Here is a 15,377-nt window from a genome sequence, read left to right as displayed (position 1 = left end):
CTGGCCTCGAACTCACAGAGATCCACCTGGCTCTGCCTCCCAAGTGCTGGGATTAAAGGCGTGCGCCACCAACGCCCGGCTATTCTTTTTCTTTTTAATAGCACAGTGTCATAGGCTTCAGGGGAGATTTAAATTGCTGAATGACAGCTGACTGTACATGCCAAGCACTGTTCTAAGTATGCTGGTCAAGTGAACAGCAAATGAATAGGAATAGTACACATTTCAGTAAGTTAAAATTACACGATGAATGAATGGGAATAGTATGCATTTTAATGAATTAAAATGACATGGGTTATATTACTCATGATAGTGAATAGCCTCCTGAGGTTATTATCAGCCTCATTTTATATAGGTGAGGAAACTGAAGTGTCAACATAACTTACTTGGAGTCACATAGCTGGTCAGTGGCACATTTGGGTTCCAAACCTGGCCAGTTGGCTCCAGGGCCCCTTCTTAGCCACTCTGTCCCAGTCAAGGGGGCGGCCCGGAGTAGCTGTTGCTAGATAGAGTATGCAGGATCTGGGAAGCTGCCAATGCTCGGGGCCTCATTGTAAATCTATTTGATCTCCAGCATCCCCCCTTCCCCAGAGGGCTATGGAAGCTAGCCAAGCCCCCCTCCCGCCCCCTTCCTTATCCACGGGTCTGCCATGGTGCCATTGATTTCTCTGCTTCCCTGCAGAACTGGACAGCCCAATCGCTAAACTATCATTGGCACAGCTGGAGGCAAGGAGCTGCGCCTCCCTGCAGCGTAAATGCTTGCTGACCTCAGACGTGGATGGAAGAACTGATCCCAGACACACAGATGCCTTCACTGTCTCCAAACCTATGTGCCTCACAGTCCCAACCAGGCCACACCTTATACAACTGGCTGACCTATTCAAGTGACTTTGAAAGCAAGTGACAGCCCAAGGCTCGCTGGACACGTGAAGTCTGAACTCACATAGCGCCTGTGTGCTGCTCTGGGGAACTCATCTGGGTGGTGCTAGTTGGAACCACTCTCTGTGGTTTGAGGTAATTTTTTCTTTTTCTTTTCTTGAAATTCTGGTCACCCACTAAAGATGCCACCTTTTTAGTACAGAAATTTCAGGACAAGACTCCTGATATCTACCCATCCATGACATCTTCCTGTCCGCATGCCCCCAAGAGCTTCCCCCCACTATGTCTTTATGGGATAGAGCACATGCAGGCCATGTCATGCTCGTAGAGGTCAGAGGACAACTCTCAGGAGTTGGTTCTTCTTTTTACCATGTAGATCCTGAGGATCAAAGTCAGGCTGTCAAACTCGACATCAGGCATCTGGCTAAGCCATCTCGCTGCTCCCACCAAGACAGAACTTTAAGTGAGTCCCAGAGGTTGTTTTGGGTCTAGCCTCACCTCACCCCACACTGCTTCCTCACCAGGGAGGAACGAGACTTGTGGGCAGGACACAGTAGGCTAGCTATTTAAAAAATTAAACCAGGAACTTCATCAAAGTTGGGGACCAAGTGTCAGCAGGATGTTTACTGTCAGAGCTCAAACCACTTCCGGTGACTTCAGCCTGCATCTACCAGGACTGAGGACAGCCACCCAGCAAAGACCCTTCGCCCTCCCATCGCTCAGAGCAGCAAAGGACAGGAGAAAACCTGGCAGCGCGGCCACTTGACAGGGCTGCTCGGCCCTCCGCAGAGAATGTCCCTAGGGGTCGGAGGTGGCAGCACGGGGCACAGGCAGGCAGGGAGGGCTGGCATCACCTTTGGTGGTCTCACTGTCCCTGATCATGAAGGAGCCTAGCACATTGCCGGGAGCCAGGAGGTGGCGCTCTGCATCCTTCCGGCTGATACCCTTGAAGAACCACCTGCCAGAAATTAATGAGTACAGTGTGAGCCTCAAGATGGACCGGCCTGTCCTGCTCATATGATGCCCAGGCCATACCTTGAAGAGCCCACCCAGAAGTCAAGGGCCAAGCAATTTCATCATTTTTCTTACTTTTGGGGGTGGGGGTGGGCTGGTGGGAAACAGTTATTCTCTCTCTCTCTCTGTCTCTCTCTCTCTCTGTCTCTCTCTGTCTCTGTCTCTCTCTCTCTCCTTCCTTCCTCTCTCCCTCCCCTCCTTCTTTTTCTCCCTCCCTTCTTCCCCCCTTCCCTCCCTCCCTCCCTCCCACCCTTCCTTTTTCTCTTCCTTCCTTTTTTTTCTTCCCCCTGCTATTTCGGGTACAGGTGGAAAAGTTCCTGTTGTAAAGGCTCAGGCAATTCTCACTCTCACTAGGATAAGGAACAGTTTGCCACCACAATGGGCAGGGAGCCCTGAGAAGATGTCAGCTTGCCTCAACCCTGCTGGGTGACTGTCATTCTATTCTCTGTTTCTTCAGTTATCAACAAAGGAGAAAGACAGTTAGCATCCATCAACCTCCCCCCCCCCCCCACACACACACACTCTGGCCTCAAACGCACAGAGATCCACCTGCCTCTGCTTCCCAAGTGTTGGGATTAAAGAAGTGGGCCATGAAGCCCGGCTCATTTTCTTTAAAAAAATAAATTCTTTCTCCTCTCTCCCCCCACCTCGTGTGTGTGTGTGTGTGTGTGTGTGTGTGTGTGTGTGTGTGTGTGTGAGCTGGTGTCCATGGAGGCCAGAAGGATGTCAGATCCCCTGGAGCTGGAGTTACAGGCAGTTGTAAACCCCTGTGTTGGGAACTAAACTTCAGTTTTCTGGAAAGGCAGCCAGTGTTCTTAACCACTGAGCCTCCAGTCCCAGCTTACCTAGAGACCTAGCTCTATGTAATTGTCATCTTTATTATTCTTATTTTATAGTGATCAAACTGGAGAACCAAGAGGACAAGTAGCTTGTCTGGAGTCACGCAGCTTGGAAGTGGAAGAGACAGGATTGGAACCCAGACTGTCTAGCTCCAGAGCCCGGGTGTGAGAGCTCATACTCAAGAGGGAGACAGATAGTGCATGTACGGATGACCAAAAAACCCAATGTTCCTTTTTGCCAGTGGGATATGTTCAGAAGGAAGTAGAAACAGACTTCCTGGGAGCCATCTTGGACAGGGTGTTGGGACAGGCCTCTGAAGCCTGAAGCAAGGGGAGAAGCAGCCAAGCGAAGAGCCCCAGGGGGAGGGTGCCGGCAGGGGAAAGAGTATGTGTAACGGTGCTGAGGTGGGAGCAGGCCAGTCTTGCTCAGGCCGCTTTCTGGAAGACAGGGATGGAACACTTACTCCTCCGTCTCTAAAGAGTTAACACGAGCCACATAGTTGCTTGGGATGTAGCCTTCTTTACGGGTAGCCAAGGATCGTGCCCTCCACCACTCCCCAGACCTAAGGGAAAGGAGGGAAAGAAGGGTCAGTGGGTGCAGGAACCCTTCAGTCCCTTGTGGCCCCCACTTAGGCCTAGAAAGCTCCCCCTCCCCACACTCAGGAAGCCAGGACACCCAGCATGTTCCTGGACTAGGGTAGAGGAGCTGATAGTCTCCACAGGAATTTGGGGTGAAGTCTGTCCCTGAGTCACAGACTACATCCCGGGTCTTTGGATCCCTTCTCCTTCCTGGACTTTTATCCTTGGCTGGACGACCCTTACCCAATCCAGGACCTGTGTCCAGGAAGCACTCACATTGATTGGTTCAGCAGGGGTCCAGAGGAGAAGGCTGTGGGCTCAGGGTTTGACTGTGCATGGCCAGGTCCCACTCTGGGATCTCAGTATAATCTGAACTCTTGTAGCAGCCCGATGCTGAAAGCTGTGACCATCCCAGGTAGGGAACTCAGAGACCCAGGGATGTCTGAGTGCAAAGCCTCCAGAAGGGGCCAGGCCTGCAGGGACACCTGGAGCCCAGTCACAGGAGCCTTACTTAGGAAGGCTCTGCAGAGAGCCTGCCTGGAAGGGGACAGTTCCTGTCACCGTTTCTGTTACCCAAGAGGTAGCAAAGTCCTCCTCCTCTGTGGTATGCACTCAAGTTCTCATCTGTCATTTACTGACAGAGTTAGACAGGCTCTCGGGTTCTTTAATGATGCAGAACAAGAGTGTAGCTAAACCCAGCAGGTGGGTGTGTCTTAGGACCAGGCTAGAACTCACTCCTCCAGGACCACCATCTGGTCTCCCTTCTGGAAGCTGAGGTCTTCACGGTGAATGGCCTCGTAGTCATAAAGTGCAACCACAACGATGTCCTCAGAGCCTGCCAGGGAAGGAGATGCCAGGATGAGACCCCATGCCGGCCCCCAGCACCCCACTCTGGACCCACTCCTTTGCCTGTCTCATAGATGACCGAGCGAGCAGCCTCCAGTGCTGGGTGTGATGCTGGTTAAAGCCCATAGGACTTTGCCCACATCACTGGGTGACGTTCTCGAAACACAAGAGCTCCGGCAAGGGACTCAGGAGTAATTCAGAGGATACTCAAGGATGGAGTGCTGGTTAGTTTTCACCAACTTGACCCAAACCGGAGTCACTTGGGAAAAGGGAACTTCAAATAAAGAATTGCCCAAATCAGATTGACCTGTGGGCAAGGCTGTAGGGCATTTTTTTTTTCTTGATTGATGGTTGCTGTGGGAGGGTCCAGCCCCCTGAGGGCTGTGTTTCCCTTGGACAGCTGGTTTTAGGTATATATAAGAAATATATAAGAAAGCAGGTTGAGCAAGCCAATAAGCACTGTTTTCTGGGTGATCTCTGCTTCAGTTCCTGTTTCTAGCTTCCTGCCGAGTTTTTGCTCTGACTTCTCTCAGTGATCGACTGTGACCTGCAAGTTGTAAGATGAAATAAACCCTTTCCTCCCCCAAGGTGCTTTTGGTCATAGTGTTTTATCACAGCATCACCAAAAACAAAAACAAAACCCTTAAACCAAACAAACAAAACCAAACTAATACAGATGTTTTTGACTTTTCCCCACCAGCTACATACAACTCAGAACCTAAGCTAATAGATGGTACACGATGCCCGTGACCCCTGCCTCCAGATACTCACCCTCCACAAACCCTGGGGGCATGCTGTTGTTGTTGCTTGGCCCCTGCAGGAAGAAACAGGAAAAGGACATGGGTCTAAAGCATGAGGAGCCTGTATTGAAAGGATATCTAAGGACACCTTGCTCTGGCCCTGGGTCCTGGTAGGAGAGGATTACAGGCCTAGGTGGAGTCACGTGGCATAATAAGGAGCAGACTTTGCTCAAGGATGGAGATCTCTTAGCTTGTGACCTGGGCCTTTGTCTTGAAATACTGGAAAAGGCTGGATTGCTCCTCCCACAAAGGGAGAGAACTGGTCCACATCAGTGTGTTTTATTGATATCTGAAGGTACCTTGGGTACCAGGTTTCTCGTGAACAGACTTCATCATGTTTGTGCAGCAATCTGAGAGCCCAGTGAAAGAGGCATGGTCACCAGGGCCATGGGGCTCTAAGTATCACTTAGAGGACTTCACAGGCATTGCTAAGTGAAAACAGCTTCTTCCGCTATGGTGGTTTGACAGAAAATGGCCCCCAAAGGGAGTGGCACTATTAGGAGGTGTGGCCTTATTGTAGTACGTGTGGTCTTGTTGGAGGAAGTGTTACCGAGGAGACAAGCTTTGAGAGCTCATGTGCTCAAGCTACACCCAGTGTCTCAGACCACTTCCTGTTGCCTGCAAGTCAAGATGTAGGACACTCAGCTCCTTCTCCAGCACCATGTCTGCCTGCACACCACCATACTGCACCATGATGATAATGGACTAAACCTCTGAAAATGTAAGATACCCCCAGTGAAATGTTTTTCCTTTATAAGAGTTGCCATGGTCATGGCGTCTCTTCCCAGCAACAGAAACCCTAACTAAGACATCTGCTGGACATTACATTATTGAAGCTGGGCATGGTGGTGCACACATATAAAGCCAACACTGGGTGCCAAGCAGCCTGAACTACAGAGTGAGACCCTGTCTTCAAAAGTGAGCATACAAACAAGCAAATCATTATATATTTATATCAAACACGGATACATATTTCCCGTGGACATGTACTTGGTACTGGATTGGTAAATGCATGGAAAAGTGTTTTTAAATGTCCATATCAAACTGATAATGATTGGTGCTTTTAGGAGATGTGTTACTAGCCCAGCTCCGTAATTCATGACTTTTTATCTTCAGTAAGAGTGTGCCTCCTGTCACACATGCCCTTACACATTCGTTTGAGGAAGCACTGAGGGATAATTGATGTTTGTTTTGAAAGATTCTTAAAGGCTCCGAGATGTCCTTAAGGAAGGTGCCTGTGTCATCCATGGTTTCTCAAACAGATTTGGCCTGGGAACACCTTCTCCTAGAAACATTCTCTTACTTACCTCCATCTCTGGGTCAGCACCGAGGAGGAGGGAACAACGTGAGCTCTGACAACTTCACCCCTTCTCAGGAAGGACAACCCAAAGCTGTCCTCCAGTAGCAGGGCTTTGCAAGTGAGGAAAATACCCAGGGATGGAACCAACTCAGGATGTCACCAGTGTGAGACATTTATGTAACCACAGGCTGTGTTAACAGAGGTCAAAAAGGGAGGGGGGCGGCCATTGCATTATTTCCTCTTCTCAGGAATAGTCCTATTCTGAGCCTCACACTTGGAGAAGGACACGTAGGACAGAAGTCTAGGGCTCACATCCTGAGAAGGCTCAGAGGGGTGGACCTGGGGCAAGCTTTTGCCTTCACAGTGGGCTGTCACTGGGTGAAGGGACTGTATGCATTTGGGGCAGGCTTGGGATAAAGGGGGAGGATTATGTGTAACTGACCTCCCTTCAATAAGGAAGAACTTTTTTTTTTTTTTTTTGAGACAGGGTTTCTCGGTGTAGCCCTGGCTGTCCTGGAACTCACTCTGTAGACCAGGCTGGGCTCGAACTCAGAGATCCACCTGCCTCTGCCTCCAGGATGCTGGGATTAAAGGTGTGCATCACCACCGCCCGGCTGAAGAAGAACTTAAAATATTATTGTGTGTGTTCTGCGAGTGCATGGTGTGTGAGTGTGGATGCCCCTGTCATGGTGTGCATGTAGCTATCTCTGTGACGTCACTTCTCTCCTTCACTTCTGTGGGGCTTTAACTCAGGCTGCCAGGCTTGCAATGCAAGGGCCTTTTCCCCAGACCCACCTCACTGACTCAGGAAGAGCTTCCTAAGGGACCAGCAGATGAAGGGATGCACTCTGGGAAACACTGAGAATGAGCTCCCTCACCACTAGCAAATGAAGGGAAGGACCCAAGGGCCTCAAAGCAGATAGAGCTCCAGGTTTGGAGGCTGAAAGGCCCCAAACTTGATGGCTTCCCAGATGCTTGATCTCCTCACCCCAGGACCACTCAAGTTCTTTGGACCTGAGTCACCCTGGTGGTGAGCAGCATCCTCCTGCTTCATCCCAGGCTAGGATGAAGATTCTCAGGGACACACACCTGCTCCTTGTGCCCAGAACAGAGTGGGTGTCTAGAGAAGAGGACAACAATCACACCTCCTGTGCTGCAGTGACTGCAGCCATGACCGTAGCTCCTGTCATCCCTGGCGTTGATCTCTGAGAGGCATGAGCCTATGGGGACCATCACAGTGGCTGTGTGGGACCCCTGTTGCCCTAGCACCACCTCAACCGCAGCACCCAGTGTGAGTGTTCACCTCTGCCTCAGCAGCTCTTGATTTTGTGCTCTTGCTGACCACGTGGTCTTTGTTAGGTCATTCTTCCTCCGGAGCCATGCACTTGTTCTGTTTTGTTGGAGCAAGATCTCTCCCTGGCAGAGCATTCTCTGATTAGATGAGGCTGTCTGGCCAGCAAGCCCCAGGAATCGGCATGCCTCTGCCTCCTCAGTGCTGGGGTTATAAGCATGTACCACCACATCTGGCTTCTTTTCTCTTCTTTCTGTCTTTAAACGTGAGTTCTAGAGATGCAACTCCCGGGTTCTTGCGCTTGTGTGGGAAGCACCGAATGGACTGAGCCGCCTCCCATTTCCTGTATTATACCTTCATTTTATTGACTATTCTCAATGATGCTCCTACAGCGACTGTGGGGGTCTACACAGGCGCATGCATTTGAACACTCGGCCTCCAACTGATGGCACTGTTTGGGAGGCTGAGGAGGTGTGGCCTTGCTGGAGGGAGTATGTCAGTGGGGTAGGTTTTGAGAGTTAAAAGGCTCATACCATTTCTGATTCCTTCTCTATGGCTCAAGATGTGAGCGCTCAGCTGCTGTTCCAGCCGCCATGCCTGCCGCCTGCTGCCTCTGCTCCACCATCATGGACTCTAACCCTCGAGAACCATGAGTCCAAATAAACCCTTTCTAAAAGTCACCTTGGTTGTGGTGTTTCATCACAGTAAGGGGAAAGTAACTAAAATAGCCACTACGGCAGGGGTTTTATTTTTGTTTCGCATGTGTGTGATGTCCATTTATGTGTGTTCATGTGTATGTAGAGGCACATCTGTGTACAGGTATGTGTGTACCTGGGTGCACACATGCATGGAGCCCCTGAAGCTGATGTCTTCCTCCCTCACTCTCCATCTTGAAGCTGATGTCTTCCTCCCTCGCTCTCCATCTTATATATTGATGGAGGCTGTCTCTCATTGGGAAGTCTATCTAGCCAGCTTACTCTTGGAGAGCCCGTGTCTCTGCCTCTGAGCGCGGAGATCGTAGATGCTACTGGGGATCCAAGCTCTGGTCCTCACTCTTGAGCAACAGTACTTTATCCACTGAGCCATGCCTCAGCCCCTAACATTGCTGCTGCTGCTCCCCTTGCTGGGATTGCTGTTACACCTTTGTCAGGCAGATGGACAGCCACGCTGCTGCTGTTGTCACGGGTCTGCTTGTACTGCTGTGGACAGGGTCCAGGTTCAAGGTCTACACCTGACTTGATTGAGAGGCGGAGACCAGGGCCAGGCCCTGGTTGCCACATAAGAAGCAGCTTCCATGCCTAGGGAAGCATCCTGGGAATGGCTCACGGGTTCCATCTCACCCAAGTTGACTTCACTGGGCCAGGTCAGGAAAGGGTTTGGAGGCCCTATGGCAAGTGCTGGATAGCTCCCTGGGGTGCCCTACTCACCAGCTTGCTGGAAGGCGTGGGATCTGGCACATTCACAGGACCCTTCTGATTGCCACTCGGTTCTGTTTTCGAGACCTTGCTTCCATCTCGAAGGAACTTGGACTTCATGCATCCCATCCTGTAGCCAAAAGAAGGGAAGACAGGAGTCTTCACATCCCCACCCTGCCTGCCAGCCCCGAGTGAAACTGCTTGGGTCCTCAGCTTCTCTCTGGCCTGTCTGCCATGCTGCTTGGTCAGAGCTCACATGGTGTTCTAGTCCTGGGCTCTAAGGACCAGCAGAATGGGGAGTCCACTAAGGAAAATCACAAGACTAATGGAAACAGCATGGCAGAGCTGTGGAGCAGTGTGGGGCAATGTGGGTGGTGGGTAGTGTTGGCCTGGGGTTAGGAAACTGAGCTGATCCATGACCCCTGCACACCACTGCACTTCATCTGTCATTCCCATCCCCAGCCCCAGCAAACTCTCTACCCCTCCTGCAGAGTGCTGGAAGGATGGGGAAACCTGTGGCAATGGGAAACACTCAGCAGCCTCTGGATGGCATCCCAGCCCCAAAGAGCTTGACATGAGATAAAACTGTATTGTCACTGGGTGTTAAGTCCCAACAATGAAGATGTATGACATGGCTCAAATAATCCAGAAAAATAACCGGGCTTCATACTCCTTGTGTTATGATTGGCTTATAGCTCCATTCTTTCTCTTTCTCGTCCCTCCTTCCTTCCTTTTCTCCTCTTTCTAGTGGGTTTATCTGGTCATTCATTCATTCATCTGTTCATTCAAGTTTACACTTTTTTTTTTTAAAAAAAAGACAGATTCTCCTATATCCCAGGCTAGCCTCCAGCTCAGCCATGTAGCTGAGGATACCCTTGATCTTCTGATCCTCCTGCCTCCACCTCCCAAGTGCTGCCAATTAAAAGCATGCAACACCACACAGAATTTATGTGGAACCCAGGACTCTGTGCATGCTGGGTAAGCAATCTTCCAACTGAGCCCCATTCCCTGCTAACATAACATTTATGTTATTTTTCTAAAACCATGAATAGGACAGGCCAGTTGAGGTCCTCTGGAGCTCAACTGGAGATGAAAAGCAGACACAGACAACAAACTAGTGAACAGGAAACTGACATGGCGGAGTTAGGGACAAGTGTGAGGGCAGTGGTACAGAGGATGCTGTAGGGGACAGCTGGGCACGGCTCTGGAGACAGGACAGCTGGGGAAGGCCTCTCTTAGGTGACATTAGCCCAGGTTTCTGAGCGACACAACTGGCTCTCTGAAGGTAGAGTATGGCAGGTCTCGGAAGCAGCAAGTGCAAAGGTCCTGAGGTTGGGGTGTGCTTGGAGGGGTGGAGCTCTCCAAGCAGGAAGGGTATGTGGCAAGGCCACCATATCTCACAGGCCAGGGAGGAATTAGATTTTACTCTAAGGAGGGTGGGAACCGTGGAGACTTTGGGGTTCAATTTCTGTTTTTTTTTTTAACTTTTCTTTTATTTTCCAGACTGGCTACTACCCCATTGAGCTGTATCTCCAGGGCATCAGCTGCACTTTAAGATGAATCGCTGGTTACCAGGAGAAGTGTGGAGGACTATGGAAGCCGGGCATGGACCCTGTGAGGAGAATGCTGTGATGTCTGGCCATGGGTAATGGCAGCTCTGAGGGATGTTGGGGGATAGGACCCTACCTCTTAGAGGCAGACCTCTCCAGCTTTGCGGCTGTATTAAGAGGAAACACATTCACCTGTTTGTTTTGAGACTGTCCTGCTATGTAGTCCAGGCTAGCCTCAAACTCACATTCTTCCTGCCTCAGCCTCCTAGTGAAAGAGTTGTAGCCGTGTGTCACCACACCTCGATGCTGACCTAGTAACTGGAGTCAAACCTTAACTGTAGGGAGCTAAGGGCATCGCTTGGTGGTAGAGGGCTGACTTAGCATGTGTGAGGCCCTGGGATGGGGGGACCCAGGGATGGATCCCAGCCCTGTATACTCAAAAACTTCATCACAGAGTTTCTTCCCTCACGTGTTTGCTGAGAAAGCAGACTGCCAGTCACTATAGGAGGAAGTGCCAGCTTCCTGGAACTGCGCGGCTCTGGGCCAGAGAGAGAGAACTCCATTATGACCACGCCACCCAAACACACTGCATCTCGGTGGATCACAGAAGCTAAGAAGGATTGGGCCTGGATAGTAGTCAGATGGGAAAATTCAGTTACACTTGAGTTGCTAAAGTCAGCCTGGGCTACATGAGATTCTGTCTCAAAACAAACAATTTAAGTCTCAAGCAAGAGCAAAACAAAACAAAACAAAATAAAACAAAAGCCCAGCATGATTTCTTCTATTTACCAATATTTGTCTATCCTGGGAGAGAACACATTCAGATTCCTGGAATGCTAGATCATTAATTCGAAATTTCATCACAATGAATCAACTGCTTTATAATTTAAACCTGAAACCAACATCTCTTGATTTGTGAGAAAAGCCCTGGGAAATTAAGCGGCATCTTGCGTGTGTGTTTTACAATGCGTAAGCTCACAGTACACTGGTATGTTTTGATCAGTCAGAGGAACTGGCAGTGTGAGGCAGGGCAGCTCCATCCCCTGTGCATGGGCAGTAGACAGATGCAGCTGTGCACACCAAAGCAACACGGATGCCTCAATCACAGAGTGCATAGTGAGCATCATTTACAAGGATGATTTACATGTTCATGAAGTTCCCACCCCAGGCCCCTCTCAGGAAGGATGGTGGGGTCCTCTTTTTTTTCCTTCCTTCTTTCCTCCCTTCCTTCCTTCCCTCCCTTCCCTCCCTCCCTCCCCCTCTCCCCCCCTCCCCCTCCCTCCCTCCCTCCCTTCCTCCCTCTTTCTTTCTTTCTTTCTTTCTTTCTTTCTTTCTTTCTTTCTTTCTTTCTTTCTTTCTTTCTTTCTTTCTTTCTTTCTTTCTTTCTTTTTTTCTTTCTTTCTTTCCTTCTTTCTTTCTTCCTCCTTTCCTTTCCTGGTGCTGTGGATGGAACCCAGGACAGCATAAATGTTGAGCAAGAGCCTGACCACGGAGCTATGCCCCCAGCCTGGATGGTAGGCTCTGTCCCACGGGGTGGGGGTGTCTAAGGGAGCTGACAGAAGTGAAAGTACTGGGCACAGTGAACCCCACAGAAATATTTCTATTTACGAGCCCTAATATTTCTATTTACGAGCAAATGTACCACGAAATGGGGGTGTGTGGTGGAGGTGTGACTCAGTGGTATAGCACTTGCTAGGCATAGAGGAGCCTTGGGTTCAAGCCCCACCCCCTGCCAGATACGAAACAAACAAGTGGCTTAGAGGCCAGGGGAGTCTGCAGTCCCTTTGGCCAGGAGCTACAGCCACCACTCCCAGCAGGAACTTTTGAAACAGGGAATTCCCATCACCTTGGAGCAGATGTGCATGCACCACAGCGTGTATGTGTAGGGGCTTCAGAGCGCAGCCTTGGCAGCCGGCACTCCCCTCCACTGTGGTTGGAGACAGGGCCTTGTGAAGGAGTATTCCTGGAAAGGAGCGGTGTCTACAGAAGCGGATTAACTGATTAGATCCCCAGTGATGTTCAGAGGCTGCAGCACAGCAGGTCCAGAGCCTAATAACAGCTGAGCCCAATTACAGGCTAACTTGAGTCTTCTAAATAGCCATTCCTAACCACCTTCAACACCCTGTGGCTAACCGAGAAAAACCTTCTGCAATGTACTGACTTAACGAAACCCCATTTTCCCACCAACTGAAGGGTTAAGAAAGCAAGCCGACAGCATCTGAGGCCTACAGCGGAGATTCTCCTGCTTTGCCGTAACCACCTAACTCATGCTCCCACCGAGGTATTTAAAAAGTGTCTCAATTCATCATTCTCTTTCTCTCGTTACTGTAAAAACTTCATGAGGTCGGGTGGTGGTGGCGCACGCCTTTAATCCCAGCACTCGGGAGGCAGAGGCAGGCGGATCTCTGTGAGTTCGAGGCCAGCCTGGACTACCAAGTAAGTCCCAGGAAAGGCACAAAGCTACACAGAGAAACCCTGTCTTGAAAAACCAAAAAACAAACAAACAAAAAAAAAAACCACAAAACTTCATGAGACTGCTTCATGTTGGAACATGGAATTTGGGGTTACCTAATCTGCATTCCTGACTCCGGTCACTCAGCTCCAGAATAAACTCACCCCTCACAAAAGGGATGTTCCTAGCCTCTTGTTCACTGCTGCATCTGCCAGGCTAGCTGACCTGAGAGCTTCAGGTGACTCATTCTCCTGCCTCCACCTCCCATTCTCCCATAAGGGCACACGAGGATTAGACACTTGTGCCGCTGTGTCCAGCTTTATGTAGCTCTGTGGATCCAAACTCAGGGTGTCAGGCTTGCTGGTAAGCATCTTACTGCTGAGCCATCTTCTAGTGACTGATCACCTGCTCAGAACACCTTGTTCTTTACAGTGAAGTGCCGGGATATGGCTTTCGCTCCATGGATCAAGCTGAGCAGTGAAATCTGAGCACACAGAATGGCATCTCATGGAGAAGCCACTGTTGGAGACTGTGGTAGATTGGTTATGGCCTGGAGCGGGATGTGGGGAGTTTTGCTGAATAGGAGCATCTTTGGTTTTTGAAGATGATGGGGGTTGTGAAGGTGGATGATGGCAACAGTGGGTACATTATGAATGCATTTAAATGCCACTGAACCACACATTTAAAATGGTTACGGTGAGAGATTCTGTGTTACATGTATTTGCTACAGCTTGCCTCTAGGTCACATATATCATCTCTCTCCCCCACGCCCCCCTCCCTTTAGGCCTCTCCATCCCCTCCCACACACACCATACATGTATATGTAAATTTATATCTAGATTCTGTGTTTGAGAGAATACACAGTATTTGTCTTCCCAAGTTCGGCTTATTTCACTTAACACCTTCAGTTTCATCCTCTTTCCTAAAAATTGCATAAAATTTTATTCTTCTTTATAGCAGAATAATACTCTATTCTGTATACCTATTTCATTGTCTTTATCTATTCGGCTGCTGATAGACCTCTAGTGGTTCCATTTCCTCGTTACTGTGACTAGTGCAGCAATAAACAAGGATGTGCAACTGTGTTGACCGACAACCCTTTGGGTATATACCCAGAAGTGGTGCAGCTGGGTCAGACGGTAGCTCTATTTTGAGTGTTTTTGAGGAACCCTCATATTGATTTCCAGAGTGGCTGCACTAGCTTACACTCCCATCAGCAGTGACAGAGATTCTTTCTTCACATCCTCACCAGCATTTTTCATGGTTTTTTTTTTTTTTTTTTTTTTTTTGTTGACACAGGCTCTCATTATGTATCCCAGGCTAGCCTAGGACTCGTGACAATCCTCTTGCCTCCGCCTCATTTGTTTTCCTGATGACAGCCATTCTGATTCGGTGAGAGTAGTTTTAATTTGCATTTCCCTATTGGCTAAAGATGTTGAAGATTTTTTTTTTTCAAATACTATTGGCCACTTGTATTTCTTTCTTTGAGAAATGCCTATTCAGTTCATATCCCACTTATAGATTTGGGTTCTTGACTTTTAGCTTTTGCATCTTTTAATATTATAGTTACTAATCACTTTTCTGACTTATGGCTGGAAAATGTCTTTTTCAGTTCCATAGAGCAGAGCGATTTCACACACGCCCATTCATAATTCTTGGAGTCCTTTACAGAAAATCCTTCCTGTGCTTCTTGCCTTGAAGTGCTTTGCCTACGCTTTTCCTGACAGTTTCATGTTTTGCATGAGGGTCCATTTTGAGTTGATTTTTGTACAGAGTGACACATATGGATCTAGTTCCATTCTTTTACATGTGCATACTCAGTTTATCAACTGTGAATTTCAGCATTAACCATCATGCCTTGAACGAAGAAACTTCTCTGATGAGACCTGAGAGTGGCACTAATCTATAAGTAGTTTGGTACTGTGTCCATTAGCAAAATAATAGTAGTGTGTTCACCTCTGGAGCCTATGAGCTTCCCCAACTGTGTGTTCTTGGCCAGGTTCACAAAAGACTAGGCATGCATTTCCTTTTGCAGAACAGGCTTTAAATCCAATCATAAAGTTCTTGGTTACTCCTCTACCATTTATACCACTACTGTCCCCATGGCTGTAAATTGTCACCTAGACCCAGAAAAACAGATATCAAATTTTCTCACTCACATGTAAGTCCCCGCCCTGAATCTTTAAATTTGTGTGCTTAACTTGAAGTGCCTGTAGGATCCAGAAAACTAGAAAGGGGACATGGATGGGAAGGGGAGAAAGAAACGCCATTGTGAAGAACACCATTGGGATTTTGATGGAGGAGTATGGTGAAACCATACGTTGCTTTCAGTAACACAGCCATTTTCATGAGTGTGCTAACCCTGAGCATGGGGAGTCTCTCCATCTTCCAGTGTTTTCTTCATTTTCTTTCTTT

At 48.9% G+C, this 15,377-nt stretch overlaps 1 protein-coding gene across 1 annotated transcript in view; it reads right to left on the bottom strand.

Moving 5' to 3' along the window:
• Hck (HCK proto-oncogene, Src family tyrosine kinase) overlaps positions 1-15,377 on the bottom strand; it is a 51,458-nt gene that overhangs the window by 24,614 nt on the left and 11,467 nt on the right. Inside the window, exons 2-6 of the mRNA XM_006985472.3 lie at positions 8,973-9,090; positions 4,926-4,968; positions 4,044-4,143; positions 3,194-3,292; positions 1,731-1,834 (exon numbers count right to left, since the gene is read on the bottom strand). Coding sequence (XP_006985534.1) covers positions 1,731-1,834; positions 3,194-3,292; positions 4,044-4,143; positions 4,926-4,968; positions 8,973-9,089 — 463 coding nt within the window. The 5' untranslated portion in view covers position 9,090. The remainder of the gene's footprint in view (positions 1-1,730; positions 1,835-3,193; positions 3,293-4,043; positions 4,144-4,925; positions 4,969-8,972; positions 9,091-15,377) is intronic.

The sequence above is a fragment of the Peromyscus maniculatus genome, chromosome 4 (genome assembly GCF_049852395.1).
Source record: "Peromyscus maniculatus bairdii isolate BWxNUB_F1_BW_parent chromosome 4, HU_Pman_BW_mat_3.1, whole genome shotgun sequence".
Classification (NCBI taxonomy): Eukaryota; Metazoa; Chordata; class Mammalia; order Rodentia; family Cricetidae; genus Peromyscus; species Peromyscus maniculatus.
The sequence above is the reverse complement of the archived record's forward strand: the minus strand, read 5'-3'. Positions and strand labels throughout refer to the sequence as shown.